This window comes from Amblyraja radiata, chromosome 27 (genome assembly GCF_010909765.2).
Source record: "Amblyraja radiata isolate CabotCenter1 chromosome 27, sAmbRad1.1.pri, whole genome shotgun sequence".
Taxonomy (NCBI): domain Eukaryota; kingdom Metazoa; phylum Chordata; class Chondrichthyes; order Rajiformes; family Rajidae; genus Amblyraja; species Amblyraja radiata.
The window spans coordinates 18,984,772-19,000,957 of record NC_045982.1 but is presented as its reverse complement, the minus strand read 5'-3'; the positions used below and the strand labels follow the sequence as shown (position 1 = coordinate 19,000,957).

At 42.1% G+C, this 16,186-nt stretch overlaps 1 protein-coding gene across 2 annotated transcripts in view; it reads left to right on the top strand.

The window, feature by feature from the left end:
* dlgap3 (DLG associated protein 3) overlaps nt 1–14,808 on the top strand; it is a 390,319-nt gene extending 375,511 nt beyond the window's left edge. For both annotated transcript variants that reach the window (XM_033045363.1, XM_033045362.1), the window contains 5 exons: nt 1,727–1,821; nt 4,850–5,274; nt 9,012–9,103; nt 10,170–10,322; nt 12,677–14,808. In XM_033045363.1, coding sequence (XP_032901254.1) covers nt 1,727–1,821; nt 4,850–5,274; nt 9,012–9,103; nt 10,170–10,322; nt 12,677–12,895 — 984 coding nt within the window. In that variant the 3' untranslated portion in view covers nt 12,896–14,808. The remainder of the gene's footprint in view (nt 1–1,726; nt 1,822–4,849; nt 5,275–9,011; nt 9,104–10,169; nt 10,323–12,676) is intronic.
* The last annotated feature ends 1,378 nt before the right edge of the window (nt 14,809–16,186 follow it).

Sequence of the window (16,186 nt, the reverse complement as noted above, 5' to 3'; positions counted from 1 at the left end):
ATAAGGAACTTTGTGACATCAGACTAGTCAGTGCAACATCATAAAAAATGCATATCTGTTGCTTTGTTTTCCACTTGAATATATAACCAATGAGAGTTAAAAGCAAATTGCTCAATATTTCCAATTTTATATTCCAAGACTATAAGTTTTTATCCTGTAATGAACAAAATATATGCATTCCCAACCATTCCCAAAAGCAACATTTTTACCTCGATATGTAGGTTTACACACGTACAGCACATTTTTATAACCTTAGGAAATGTGGAATAGTAACCCATGGCTGTATGTGAGTCTAGTTGTGAAGTATTTAACCATGGAGAACAAATTAATACTTTTTAAGAATAAAGAGTTAATTTGCAATAAATTTTTTTTAAAATACACTTCTACAGAATAGTGCAAATTCCTGTTATAACTCTCCGTTCTCCAGTTGGGCCATTGAGCATAAAAGTTAGAAAATAATCCTGTAGCTGTTTAAAACTTTGCTTAGACCACTTATGGAGTACTGGGTGCAGTTCAGGACACCGCATTATATGAAGGATGTGTACCCCTTCTGCACCCTTTCATAAAGGTTGCAGAAGGGGTTTACCAAGATGTTTTCTGGATTGTGAGAGGCATAGATAGGGTAGATAGTCATAGTCTTTCTCTCAGAATGGAAGTCAAATAATCGAGAGCATGGGGTTTAAGGTGAGAGGAGGAAAATGTAAAAGAGATGTGCAAGGCAAGACTTTGACAAAATGGTGGTGGAAGCAGACACAAAGTTTAAGATGCATTTAGACAAACACATGAACAGGCAGGGGAAAGAGGAATATAGCACATGTGTGGGCAGATGGGATTAGATAGATTGGTGGGCACAGATGGAGGGCCGAAGGGCCTGTGCTACATGCTCTATGTTCTATATATGCTAGGCCCACAGCTTGGTTCGTCATTGCTAACAAGGTGGTTTGTTATTGACTATTTAAATGAGTATCTCAACTACCTCTTTCACCATTGGTTTCAAAGAGATATGTAGGTTATAAAGAAAAAAAATAGTCACCGATACACTTCTAAAATATTATTTTAAACCATATTTGCAGAGTAAAGGAACTGTGAAAGCTTATCAAAAATCTCAAAGCACTCAAAAATCCAAACTGCCATTCAAAGAATTCATTTCAAATATAGACACTAAGGAATAGTAAATGCTGGTTTACACCCAAGATAGACACAGAATGCTGGAGTAACTCAGTGGGTCAGGCATAGGGTCTGATGAGAGGTCTTGACACCTATTCCTTTTCTCCACAGATCCTGCCTGATCCACTGAGTTACTCCAGCACTTTGTGTTACCACTAAATACTAGTGTTTAGTTAATTTCTCCCAGTGAACCAAGTTGTCTCCAGCATTTGGGGTTGTGCTGGAGGAACCTACTTGAGACTTGTGGATGCAATGGAACAAGCAACTAGATACACACTCTCAGGGTATAGATGCATGTGCCCCATATATCTACATTCAATATCAGGCAGCTCTATGGCTTAAAATATTTATTCAAATATAGTTACTTTATTGTTCCCGAAGAAATAAAATAAAATAATCCATATTACAGTTTTATCATTATAGTGCATGTGAATGCAAACTGTGCCATCCTGTAAAATCTAATGTTTCCTAAGTTTCTTTTTTCTATTTATTCACGGACAGTAAATGGGTTTCTTGTTCAGTGGCTATAATAAGATTTCACTCTGTTTCATTGCATCAGGTGGATAGTTCAGAGACTATGACTGATTCTGACACAGAGAGTAAAGGCCTTCGAGAATTCCATTCTATTGGGGTACAGGTTGAAGATAATAAACGGTAAGCTAGTCATCTTCATTCATTAGAAATGAATATTTATTTTATTGCTTGTGGAATCGGAGGATCAGATATCGGAGAAGGAAATAATTTGGTGCATTGTCACACTGAAGAAGGGTTTCCAGCCGAAACGTTGCCTATTTCCTTCGCTCCATAGATGCTGCCTCACCAGCCTCACCAGGGATAATTGTGTCAACATATGAGAAGCATATTATGGCTTTGGGTCTGTACTCGCTGGAGTTTAGAAGGATAACGGGAGATCTCATTGAAACCTACTGAATAATGAAAGGCTCAGATAGAGTGGTTGTGGAGAGGATGTATCCAGGAGTCGGACCAGAGTGCACAGCTTGAGAATGAAAGGACGTAACTTTAGAATGGAGAAAGGGAGGAATGTCTTTGGCCAGGGGGTGGTGAATTGATGGACTTCATTGCCACAGATGGTTGTGGAGGCCAAGTCATTGGGTATTTTTAAAGTAGAGATTGATAGGTTTTTGATTAGTAATAGTATCAAAGGTTACAGGGCAAAGACAGGAAAATGGAGTTAAGAGACAAAAATAAATCAGCCATGAGCGAATGGTGGAGCAGACTCGATGGGCTGAATGGCCTAATTCTGCTTCTATGTCTTAACATCTTATGATCTTAAGTACATCTGCTCATTTACCAATAGATCACCCACTGATTTATTGGAGTCATTCAAAGCTTCTTTGCCCCAGAGGCAATTCTTAGCCAGGCCAGCATGAAATTCAGCTCAATCTCACTGTGAACCATAACCCGAAGCTGCATTTACTGGGTAATTAGTGTATCCTCTCAGCAAACCGTTTTCACATCCAACAGTGAAATAAATCGCCTATGATGTAGATGAATTGATTACATCCTTTGATTCTCCACAAACACAGAATCAAAGAGAAAGTTGCTCAATGCTCGATCAAGCCCTGCTGATTATGGTAGAATATTCCCAGAAGCAATCATAACCTCACAGCTCAGATGAGAGATTTCAGAATTAGAATTCCACTTCCACATGTACATGACCAATACCCAGTACCACCTCCTTCATCCGTTCTATAATCTACAAGGCATTATTGGTTTCCCCTGCTGTTTGTCTAGTATTATGATCTGCACCAGCTAAAACTCCTCTGTTTAATGTCAAAAAAACTCAATCTTCCTGTCTGCTTTCTTCCCCAACTGCTTGCACTGCAGGAGCCTGAACTCCAGTAACCCCCTGAGTTCCCAAGTCAAATTGTTCAGCTGATCAACATGACCCAAATCCACCAGCTTTCTTTCTCCTGCAATGCATCGCCCTTCTCTGTCACTACCTGTTCCTGCCACTGTCAAATCTCTTCTCCCACCTCAGCTGCCTGATGTAGATATATTCCCCATTGCTCTTCCTAATTACTTCCATCACTCCACCTGCCACCAGCTGCAAGTAATATAAAGTACTAGAGCATGCAGACTTATTAATAACAAGACTAACTTGGAATGTATGATGGTGCAGCGGTAGAGTTGCTGCCTTACAGTGCCATGGACCTGAGTAGGAACCTGACAACAGTTGCTGTCTGTACAGAGTTTGTTCGTTCCCTCTGTGATTGCGTGGGTTTTCTCCGGGAGCACCGTTTTCCTCCCATATTCCCAAAACATACAGGTTTGTATGTTGATTCGGTAAAAAAAAACATTTCAAATTGTCCCTGGTGTGTAGGATAATGCTAGTATATATAAGTGCCAGTGACTAAGGGGTCGGCCATTTAGGACTGAGATGACGAAAAATGTTTTCACCCAGAGAGTTGTGAATCTGTGGAATTCTCTGCCACGGAAGGCAGTGGAGGCCAATTCACTGTATGTTTTCAAGAGAGATTTAGATATAGCTCTTAGGGATAATGGAATCAAGAGATATGGGGAGAAATCAGGAATGGGGTACTGATATAGGATGATCAGTCATGCTTTGCTCCCATGTACCCCAGCATAAAGGGCTCAATGCCATCCAAAGTACTACTCCATTTTCAGTGGACACATGCCACGGCTTTGCATGAATCATTAAGGATGTTACATGTTCCCAGTGAGGTTTTGAGAATATCCTTAAATATTTTCCTCTGTCCATCTGGTGACCTTTAGCCTTGAAGGTGAACAGGATAGAGTTTGGGAACCTGGTGTCAGGCATCCGAGCAATATGCCTGCCCAACAGAACTGTTTGAGTATAGTTAGTGCCTTAGTGCCGGCAATGTTAGTCTGAGAGAGGACATTAACCTAGGTTCACTTATCCTGCCAATGCAACTGGAGAGCATTGTGGGGCCAGTAAAAACAAACAACTTTTCTGGCCTATATAAATCTATATAATACATCTAAATAAATCACATCTAAATAAATCAGCCTGATATGTTTAAGAAAGAACTGCAGATGTAGGAAAAATTCAAGATAGATAGAAATGCTGGAGAAACTCAGCGGGTGAGGGATCATCTATGGAGCGAAGGAATAGGTGACGTTTCGGGTCGAGACCCTTCTTCAGACTAAGCCTGATATTATCACTTTTATCTCTCCTTTGGATCCTCTCCACCCCCAACATAGAAGCATGCACTTAGACCCCAATGTAAAATGCACCTATTTGGATGTTGAGTGGTATGAGAATCAGATCAGATAGAGGACTTTCATGATCTCCACTCAATAATAAGGATCATACACACAAGAGACTGCAGATGCTGGAATGGAATCTTCAGCAAACAACAAAGTGCTGGAGAAGTCAGTAGGTCAGGCAACATCTATGGAGGGAAATGGACAGACGATATTTTGCGAATGAAGAAGGGTCCCGATCCAAAACAGAACCTTGTCCCTTTCCCTCTGCGAATACTGCCTGACCACTGTGTTCCTCCAGCACTTTGATTTTTAAATAAGGAATGGACATTTGGCTGAAGCAAGGAAGCAAAGCTTGTGTCCTCAAAATTGTGATCGAAGGGGTGGGACGTGAACACCTTCACAGAGCAGGACAGCCTCTGCAAGGTACTGTGCTTGATGCATTGTTTAATCAATTTTTCCTTTATTCTAGACATGCCAGATTTAAACGATCAAACAGTGTGACAACAAGTGTGCAGGCTGACCTGGAACTCGAAGGCATCCCGGGGGGGTGCGTGAGCACAGAGGACAAGGGCTTCCAGTTCAGCCAGCCGTTTGTGCGGCATTCCTCAGAGCCAGAGCAGTCCAATGAGTACACGTCGTTCAGAACTGTTCACACACAGGGACAGTGGGCGTACAGGGATGATTACCGGATGCGCTATGAGAGTGCTGACGCCCAGCGCCAGGACCACTGGGGAGAATCCAGTGTTCACAACCACCCAGAACCCGGCAGAGTGTCTCCGTGCCACAGAGATGGCGACTGGTTTATCAAGTTGCTGCAGGCAGAGGTAGAACGATTGGAGGGTTGGTGTCAGCAGATGGAGAGAGAAGCTGAGGACAATGACCTACCTGAAGAGGGTGAGTTCTGGCCACATATTTAAGGGCCTGTCCCACTTGTGCGTCATTTGCGCGTCATTTACGCGACATAATTCACGCGTCACGACACACGACATGCTCATGGCGTGCATTACGCGCGCATGGCGCGTGGTGAGGCGGGGAGGGATATGCAGTGACGCACGGTAGCGCACGGCGCCCCAGTGTTTTGGGATTCTCAAAATCCTCGCGCGCCACCTGCGTTACGCGCAAATGACGCCAAAGTGGGACAGGCCCTTTAAGTGTCTTAGTAAAAGTGTTATTCTGTGATAACGATCATTTGCACTTGTTTCAAATGCCTTTCGAGATGAGAAATGAATCCCCTTGATTCTTTCCCAATATAACCTCTTTCATTTTATGTGTTGACTCAAGGAATCAAAGATGCTGGAATTTTGCGTTGAATACAAGGTGCAGGAATAACTCAGCGGCTCAGGCAGATTCTCTGGGGAACACGAAGAGAGGACCTATCGGATCAGGGAAGAAGAGTACCAACTCAAAACGGTGCCTTTCCATGTCCTCCAGAGATCCTGCCTGACCTGCTGATTGCACCAGCACTTTGTGTTCATATTATATGTTATTTTGTTGCTCTGACGAAGGGTCTCGACCTGAAATGTCACCCATTGCTTCTCTCCAGAGATGCTGCCTGTCCCGCTGAGTTACTCTAGCATTTTGTGTCTTTCTTTGGTGTAAACCAGCATCTGCATTTCCTTCCTACACATCACATGCTTTTGGGTGGGTTGACGAGTGGATATATTTTGATGCACAATGTTTCACAAATTGTGGTGGACAATCTGTGATACGTTGTGAAAGGGTGCGGATCTTTTTCTGTCCAATATCATCAGCTTGGGCAGCATCCTTTACCTGAGTTTTATATCGTTGCGTCTTAATGAGTTTAGAAGTGTATTAAATAACTCCACTTTTCCCCCATTTTCCTATTGATATGCTCAGTTATTTTTCGTACCCTCATTATATATATAATCAACGGGTGACAATCAAGCTGTTTCTGGCCATTTGACCAGAATATTTTATTGGCTGTCATGAGGAGGTGTGTGGGAATTTCTCCCAGTTTTATCCTTGTAGCTTGTTTCTCTCCTTACTCCGGAGCAATCTTTGGGAATACCTGGCACAAGTTTGATGTATATCTCTCTACATCACCGTTTATATTTCTTGTTTCCCTTTCCCCCGACTGTCAGTCTGAAGAAGGGTCTCGACTCAAAATGCCATCCATTCCTTTTCTCCAGAGATGCTGTCTGATCCGCTGAGTTACTCCAGCACTTCGTGTCTATCTTTGGTTTAAACCACCATCAGTAGTTCCTTCCTACACAATATTAGTTTAGTTTTGAATATCAGCCCACCGAGTCCATGCCGACCAGAGATCACCAAAACACTATTTCTATCCTACACACTGGGGACGATTTACAGAAGCCAATTAACCTACAAACCTGGAAATTATCTAGATCAAACACACTAAAATTAAACTGCGACATGAGAACGAGATCTTTTTGATGGGAATTTTGCCCAAATTTCCTGACAGTAACATTAGTGTATGCTGGAAGATAAAACTTTCCAAAAATGTTAAGGAATCATCGTAAACATCTGAGCCTGGGGAAAGTTTGGACTTGCACAAGCTTCTCTCTCTGATTATAGATGTGAAAATCAAACCGCTGTGCAAATGCAAATTTAGTGGAGGAGAGCATTTATTGCTGAATTGAGCTGATAAACTTAATGCTGATAATCCTAATGTGTAATTTATTAAATTGGTTGAAAGATACAGCTTGGAATCCTTTGGCCTTTGGCCCATTGAGTTGACATCGACCATCAATCGCCCATTCACATCAGTTTTATATTATCCCACTTTTTACATCCACTCTACACGCAAGGGGCAATTTACAATCCAATTAACCTACAAACCCACACATCTTTGGGATGCAAAAGGAAACCAGAACACCCAGATAAAACCCACATGGTCACAAGGAGAACGTGCAAACTCCACACAGATAGATCCATAGCCAGGATCAAACTCAGGTCTCCGGTGCTGTGAGGCAACAGCTCCACCACCTATGCCATCTTCTGCTCTTCCTTTCCCGGTTCCTTATAAAGGTGCATACTTTTCCTATGATATTGTTATTTTTCACATCAATGAATCATATTGCCCAGTGGCCAATGTCTTGCATGAAATGTTGATTGTGTAAATCCTGGCTAAATCAGAGTTAGTATAAAGTAAAGGATTTATGCATCTACAAGGCTTGTTAGCCTTTTTCTGTAAGAAGCCAGATGCTGCGAGCTGGTGCCAGGAAGTCTAGGTCCTAGGTATATCAGATAAGGTGAGATCCAGAAGTCCTCTTCATTGTTAAAATGTATGTGGACTCTGCAAAGAAACTCCAAAGTGTGGTAGATGCATTTTCTTGATTGGATAGCTGCAAAGGGATTGTAAATAATGTTGATATTGTTGCTGAATGGTTGTACTGTGGTTTGATGATTGGCTGAAGTGTGAAGCCCTGGCTGAAGTGTTTATATTGCCTGGGGAAATGTGTCATTATTCAGTTAGCTAACTTCTTTCTAGAAGCTTCTGTAGAAACATTGTAATGGAACTCTTTGTAATTGGGTTGGGGAACTGTCAATAATACTTTAATGTAATCGATATGTGTGATTGGCTTGTAAGGGGAGCCACCCCCATGTAGTTCGCCCCCGCAGGGTTCGAGGTCCGTTGTCGATCTTCCGGAAGGGCGCTTGGGACTGCGTGACCTTTTGGCAGTGTCTGCTTGCACGAGGCTGAAGGGCTTGGCCAAGCAGAGACAAGGATCGAACCTGCGGTGGTTAGGTATTGTATAGGGGATTCGTTGTTCGTTCAAAAAATAAAGTTTAGTGGTCCAGTGCTTGACTCAGTGTTTGACTGAACTAGACTAAGGGGCGTAAGCTTTAGGAGCATAATTACAATAATGCAACAATAATTACATTTGACTTCCACTGTCCTAAATTAGCTTTCTAATTTGAATCTCACTCTTCTATTCTTTTCCAATGACTCAACAATTTTTCTTTCAAGTTTTTATCCAGTTCCTTTCTGATGGCTGCTGTTGACTCTACAGGCTTTCCCTTTTCAACAGTACATTCCAGATTTGAGAAAGTTGCTGCAACAAAAAATGTGAACAGATATTGACCTTGGTCTCCTCCTGGATCTTCTTCTTGCGTTTGAGGCGGCAGAAGTCTGCAGCAGGGCGATGCCATCCGGTTCGACATCCGTAGGTGCCCGCCCTAAAAAGGGCGCATGCTCCGGGTTGGCGCCAAGCTGCGGCGCTGCTGCTGTCGCTGTTTGTCGTTGTCGCCTGACTGAGGTCAGTTGGCAGGGCTCACCACGGGGAGGTCGACAACATGAGCCCATCCTCCTGGATGATATCTCTTCATTCCACTACTGTCAAGAAACAACCTCTTCAAAACATTTCACTTATTTTCTATCCCTATCATCTCACAGAGACAACTGGCAGGATGATTATTTGACCCTGCACTCTTCTGTCCATGTTACTGCACAGCTGTGTGATATGTCTCCTTGTGGCACACAAGAGAGGCCTTCATAAAATCCGAGGAGTAGGCAGTCTGAACTCCCTTTCAATTGGGGGTTCAGAAAAATGTAGTTTTGGGAGCTAATTTGTTTATGATTAATGATTTGCTGTTCTGGTGCAACATTTGTATTTAGAATCTAACGTACCTCTCCCTCTGTGTTTTAGTGCTTGAAAAGATCCGCAGTGCAGTGGGCAGCGCTCAACTTCTTATGTCACAGAAGTTCCAGCAGTTTTACCGACTTTGCCAGCAGAACATGGTAAATTGCCGGGGTGGAGGGATGGGGCATGTCCTTCTGCTTAGAGAGGGGAGGGAATTGACTCTCTTTGAATTATTCTGTTCACATGCTGGAGAGCAGTTCTGAGCTACTATCTACCTCAGTGGAAAACCCTTAGACTATCTTTAATCGGACTTTGCTGGACTTTATCTTGCATTATGTATTGTTCCGTTTATCATGTGTCTGTACACTGTGGATGGCTCGAATGTTATCATGATTTGTCTTTTCACTGACTGGCTAGTATGCAACAAAAGCTTTTCACTGTGCCTTGGTACACGTGACAATTGATGCATTTTATTTTGAAGAAGCTCCCGCTTTCAACCTTAGAACTAGCTAATCCTTTTATCAGCTGAGTGTTTGATGACGCTGGGCCTGTACTCGCTGGAGTTTACAAGGATGAGTGGGAATCTCATCGAAACTTACTGAATAATGAAAGGCGTAGATAGAGTGGATGTGGAGAGAATGGTTCCATTAGAGAGTCTAGGACCAGAAGGCACAGCCTCAAAGTAAAACGATGTACCTTTAAAATGGAAATGAGGAAGAATTTGTGGTGAATCTGTGAATTCATAAATTCATTGAATTCAATCTGAATTAATTGTCACAGGCAGAAGTGGAGCCATGTCATTGGGTATTTTTAAAACGGAGTTTGATAGGTACTTGATTAGTAAGTTAGGCAGGAGCATCTCTGGATAAAATGCTTAGATGATGTTTCATATTGGGATCCATCTGTCTGAAGAAGGGTCCTGACCCGAAACATCGCCTATCCATTTTCTCTGGAGATGCTGTCTGACCCGCTGAGTTACTCCAGCATTTTGTGCCTATCATTTCAACACAATGTTTTTCTTTACAATAAAAACTGAATTGTCTTCTGGCATTAATGTTAAAATAAGGATCATTCTTGGATGTCATCTTCTGCCTCCATGAGTTTCTCTTTCCCACCCTCTCAATAAAGCATCAGGAGGGAAAGCCGCTGAGACGCATTTATCGGCCAGCGCTTGTACTTGCAAGCTTTAGATTTTTTCCTGTTGTTGCTTCTTTTGTGTTCCAGGATCCGAATGCTTTCCCTTTGCCTACCTCCCAGGACTTGGCAGGATTCTGGGATCTCTTGCAACTGTCCGTTGAGGACGTGACTTTGAAGTTTGATGAGTTGTTACAGATAAAGGCCAATAATTGGAAATTGCTGGAGGCTTCAGATAGAAAGGTAAGACGTGCATGAGCTTGGCATGTACAAATCTGCTCATGCTGATTTAGCTTACATTATGAGTATGGTCAAATGTGTCTTGAAGAGGTTTTCTCACCATAATAAGAAAATAAAATCCAACATGCACATACAAACTTCAAGTCATGGTTGCAGGGATGATTTTGATTAAGTTTGTATAATTTCTGATCGAGAGACAATGATGAAAAGCAACAAAAATAATAAAGAGCATAAATGTATTTTTGACAATTCCAGACACATAATCCATTACTTAGTCATAACTTTTTACCACATAGGGTAATCCTCCCTTGCTAATAATATTGCAAATAGAAGAAAAAGTTTCAAAACTTTTTTTAAGCAGAAGCAGCCACAGATACCAACATTGATAGAAAAATCTGGTAATCTGGTGTGACATGAAGATCAATGGCAGTCGTAGTGGCTTTCCATCTACATTCTTGTAGTTAGGGCAATACATTAGGAGGAGCGACAGTGAATAAAGAGATGGCCGAATGGGAAATCAAACCTGCATACGGGAGCATGATTTTGTCAAAGGAGTATGTGAACCATTCCGGAAATCTGAAAGGGAACTACTGAGGAGGGAGCTCCATTTATTTAATTAAGGCCTACTGCTGGTAGAGAAAAGAGTCAAGAAGGAGCCCAAAGATGTGGGAATTATGGATGCGTGCAGGTGATAATGTAGGAACAGATTACTGTGGCAAAGTTATGTGGAGAAATCAAACGGAGGCCTAGTAATTTGGGAGTCAACTTTCTTAGCCTTTTGTGAATCCCTGGGTTTAGAGAGGATGGTGATGATTGCATTTTGATAATGATATCTCTCAGTGCAGTGATCTAGTTACGTGCTGACCTCCTTCATTTTACGAAGGCACCTTTCCCATACTCATCATGCGTCAACAGGTTATGTGTTCACAAGCATGAAATTGGTTTAGCACAGAAGCTGGAGCAATTTAGACAAATGTACAGTATCTACACAAAAGTGAAGTCATTTATGTCTCTGCTATTGTATTTTCTGCTCCCTGCACTATCCTGCTCTTCCCAATCCTGCACTTACACTCGCTGCCACATTTGCTTGCTGATACTACCCCCTTTCCTTCCAAGCCCCATACCCTTGCTCATGCACCACTCACTCATTCTCCGCACCCTCTGTCAGCTCCCTCAAATCAAACAAGACATATCACTTTTCTGGAGCCATTCTAGCTCTCCTTCAACCCCAGATCATGGTCCCCTTCAACCCCAGACCATGCCAGCTTCTTACCATCCAATGCTCATTCCCCAAACTCTTCAACCTGTCTCTCTCCTCTGGCACATTTGCTCACTTTTAAACCCCTCTCCTGTGCACTGCTGTAAATTATCAACCAAGTGGAGACAAAGAGACATAATTTCCATCCCCTCACTCAAAAATCATCCGACAATATGTAAAAGTGAAATGAATTCATTCATTAGATAATATTAAGGATGTACAGTACATATGTTGCTCTCCATAAGTTACCTGTCAGTGCACACTCATGCCAATGCACAATCACACTCATATTTCTGAGCACACTTCTTGTTTTAAGTCTTCCAGCAACTATGCCCTCTAGTGTTGTTGTGTTATTTTGCAGTATAACTGCATTTCCCTTGTAGAAACATCAGGTGCATTTTCAAATTAAGATTGTGTATTATTCTGAATTTGCCTGGTATCTCTGGTGTGAGATTAAAGAAAACAGCCGTTCTTTACAAGGTTTCGAGGGTTTTCAAGATCAGTTTATTGTCACATGTACCAATTAATGTACAGTGAAATTCAGATTGCCACACAGTCATACTAATAAAGAGCAACAAGACACCCCCTTGCTCAACATGTGAATCTGTATAGTTAATCGCAAAGATAAATATTAGAAGAGTTATGTTTATCCCGTCTGGCCCACAAGACCGACACCATATAGTCACAATCTTCAGGGCCATTGTTTTCTCTCCTTATCCTCTGACTTGGCACACACTGACATTGCCATCTCCTCCATCGTTCTTGAATAGTTCAACTCCATTCGTGTTTTAATTTTCTTTCATTATTACGTTCCCATCATGAGACTGCTTTTTTATACCCTCTAATCCAGGCAACATCCTGGTGCACCTCCTCTGCACTCTCTCCAAAACCTCCCCGTTCAGTCCTGTAATGGGGTGAACAGAACCGCACACAATGCTCCCAATGCAGCCGAACAAATGTTTTATAAAGTGGCAGCTCGACTGGCAAACACATGAGTTGACTAAAAAGGAAAATAGACTGACACTGAGAAGAGAAAACAAAGAGGTAGACTGGAAATTGTACTAATGCAACTCATTATCCAAACTCTTTTTATTGATAGGATGAAATGAAGATGCCCCCTCCTATACCAAAGAAACCACCGAAGGGAAGGTTATCCCAGGCACGGGAAAAGTCATTGGAACTTGCAGACAGACAGAGGCAAGAAGCGAGGAAACGGCTCATGGCTGCTAAAAGAGCAGCTTCGTATCGACAAAACTCTGCCACAGAGAGCGCAGATAGCATTGAAATCTACATCCCCGAGGCTCAAACCAGGCTTTGAAGTCACACCACGCCGTTTGGCAGGAGCCTGTCTTTAACTTCAACTTCACTTCTCATGTTCGAGGGAAGATGAAACCAGACTATGGGCATAATTTGAATCCTGCTGTCTAGTCTCAGTTCTAGCAAGCATTAACATTCCTCTTGTGTTCCTTTATGTTGTCACGGTGGACCAATTATATTTTCTTCAGTTTTTAATTGAAGCTGCAGTCGAACATATTTTGTGCATATGTTCTTTATAACGCATCTGACCATCAGTCACACCGAGGAAGCATAATGTGGTAAACATCCCACATTCATTCTTATTTTTCAACTTTTGTTTCACTAGGAAACTGTTTCACCAGGACTAAGGACTAAACACCAGACCTGTGACACAGTGAAATGTTCATCATTCACTTTCACTGTAATTAACTTTCTATAATGCTCCTTGCCAGTGATGTATTCTTAACGTGTTACATTTCACAGAGGCATTGTGACTGTAGCTGAATTTGTCTTAGGAATTCGTTTTTTTTTTAGAAGATGTCAGATTTACACACAAATCTGTGAGAATCCAAAAACCAAAATCCGAATTTCCATAGGAAATGGTTGGGGAAAAAGCTGAGCTCAGTTGCTACTCGACTCAGTTATCCCTGGCTGTCCATAAAAGTTTTCTTTTGGAGATTGTGGTGGGATGATGGATTGAAAACCATCCCTTTGCTTCTGGGACCTGAGTCTGAATCCAGCGCAAACCCCCTATCGGAAAACAACGTGACTTTGGTGGCAAAAGACACGTGAGCGAATCATAGAGTTACCAAACATAAGCAGCTCATCTCTGTCTCTCTGTTCATGGCCGCAAGAGGAAAGCTGAACCTAGTTCTCAGTAAGCATGAGTCCACAGCACAAAACCTTGCCCATACCCTGCCGCTCACTCCTGCTGAATGAGTAGGCTGAGCTGGCGTGAGAAGGGCTATAATGCCAGGCCAAGGGCTGGCCCTTCAATGGGTCCAATTTCTCATGTTGCTAGGACAACGTAGAGGAAGGTTTGCTGTCTGTCTGCCTGTGGGTATATTTGACCTGGGAGAGATTGATTCTGACAGTGGGTAGGAACAAAGAGGGAACACGTACCTCTTCAACACTGTTAGGCCTCACTTGAGCACAATATTGTATTAAAATAAATGTGGATTTTTAAAATATTATCATCCCCAAATTTTATGATTAAGATCAGATTTACCCTGGGCATCAGCACTTGAGAGTAAGGAATGCAGAGAAAGTCGAGATAATGAGAAGAGCATACTAAAATGGGGGGAAAAGAATATACCAAAAGCTACAATGGAAATGATGATGCAGAGAGAAGGGGTTGGAAGCTTCAGCCAATATGTCCAGGTTGCTGCTGTGACAATTTATTCATGGCGACCTGGAAAGTGTGAAATGGTTGTATTTGCATGTTAAGGTAATGCCGGGATGCATAGACTGAGAAAAGTGTGTAATATGCAGTAGGCTGTATAGTGGCAAAAATTATTTGGGCTAAATCTCAAAGAGAATGAATGCGCGTTGTTTTGAAATTCCATAATATCAAGTGGCATATGATATTAAACAGCATGATAAGCAGGGTCACTAAATGCAATGTAAACACAATTCCTGTGAAGATAGTCATGGGAGGAGCAGCCAGCAGAAGGATTGCAGAGGTCCTTGTTGCCGAGACTGCTGCAGTTTTGAAACGGTAATATTCCACATGCTGATTATCACTGGGCAACTATTCTTACTGATGGAACTGATTTATATCAAAATCTTTCAGTGGACGGTTCAATCCTTGTCTGTATGGGAAGCCTTCAGCTAATTCTTCTACTCTGACTTTTATATCTGTACATGGAAGCCGACAAATGACTCGAGGCGAGTGTGATGACAACTGGCTTCTATATATAAAGATTTCTGCTGGTAGAGAATCGTCAATTGTTCTTCACATTCATTCACTATACAGATAGCTCTGAAGGGTCTTCCTGCAGGTTTTGTACCACATACTGGGGTATGACCCCCATGTACTTACATAAGTTATCAATCAGTTCCAAATAACACTGGGCATTAATAATAAATTTATAAACAGAAGGCACTGGAAATACTCAGTGGGACAAGTAGTACTTGTGGTGAGCGAACCAGAGTTTTAGCGGTAGAGATGTGACCTCTAACGAATGGATTAAATGTATGATATACTGTATCACATGCACTGTCTCTAAAATTAACTTCCTAGTCATACAGCATGGAAGCAGGCCCTTCGGCCCACTGAGTCTGTGCCAACCATCCACCACTCACTTAGGTACACTAATCCCATTTTATTCTCTCCACATTCCCATTCACAGCACCCTGATTCACCTACACAGCAGGGGGGGAGTTTAAGGTGGCCGGTATCCCACCAAACTGCACTCACTTGGGATGCAGGATGAAACTGGGGGGGAAACGATGCAGTCAAATGAACAAGGAAACTACACATAGCCAGCACCGGATATCAAGAGTGAACCAGATTACTGGAGCTGTGAGTCAGTTTCACTGAATGTGCCACAATGACATCAGTCATTTGAAAAGCAGAGTTCAACGCACATGCATGACACATTTAAGGAGTCTCCATTCTAAAGTTTCAGGTATAATAACGTGACGTTCTGACAAAAGGTTAATGATCCAAAACTTTAACTCTGCTTCCGCTGCCACAGGTATATCCTGACCTCCTGTATGTTTCCGGCATTGTTTGATTTTATATCGGATTTCTAGCATCTGCAGTATTATTGCTTAGGAATTGTGATTTATCTTTTCATGTCCACATCAAAATCATCACAGGTTCCAAATTTGATTGGCATCCTAAAAACTTGTCAGCCACTCGATTGCAAAGAGTATTGAGATGTGTGCCCTGTATTCAAATTAGCAAACAAAATAACTCCGATCACCAACATAGGATCTGCAATGAATGTCAAAGTATTGTGTTTGAATTTACAGAAAGGAATGAGCTTGATGGGCCCAATCACTTTCCCCTTTTGCTCTGTATCCGCTGCACTGTCAAACAATGGCATAGCATGACAGGATCCAGGGGTATCTCTTAAATTATTGTTTCCCCAGATCCTGTCCGTCTATGTTGCCCTGTAGATCTGCATTGTATAAAGCACATCCTGAGGTGCCATTTCATTACTCTGTTTGGCTGAAAGATCTTCAGAACATGCTTCAGAGGTCTAATAGAATAAAGCCAGGCTACTTGGAGGAACCAGGTTCTCAGACAATGCATCTAAAACCAGTTGTTTTAGTTTACTGTGTACTCTTCCAGTGTCTCAGGCAT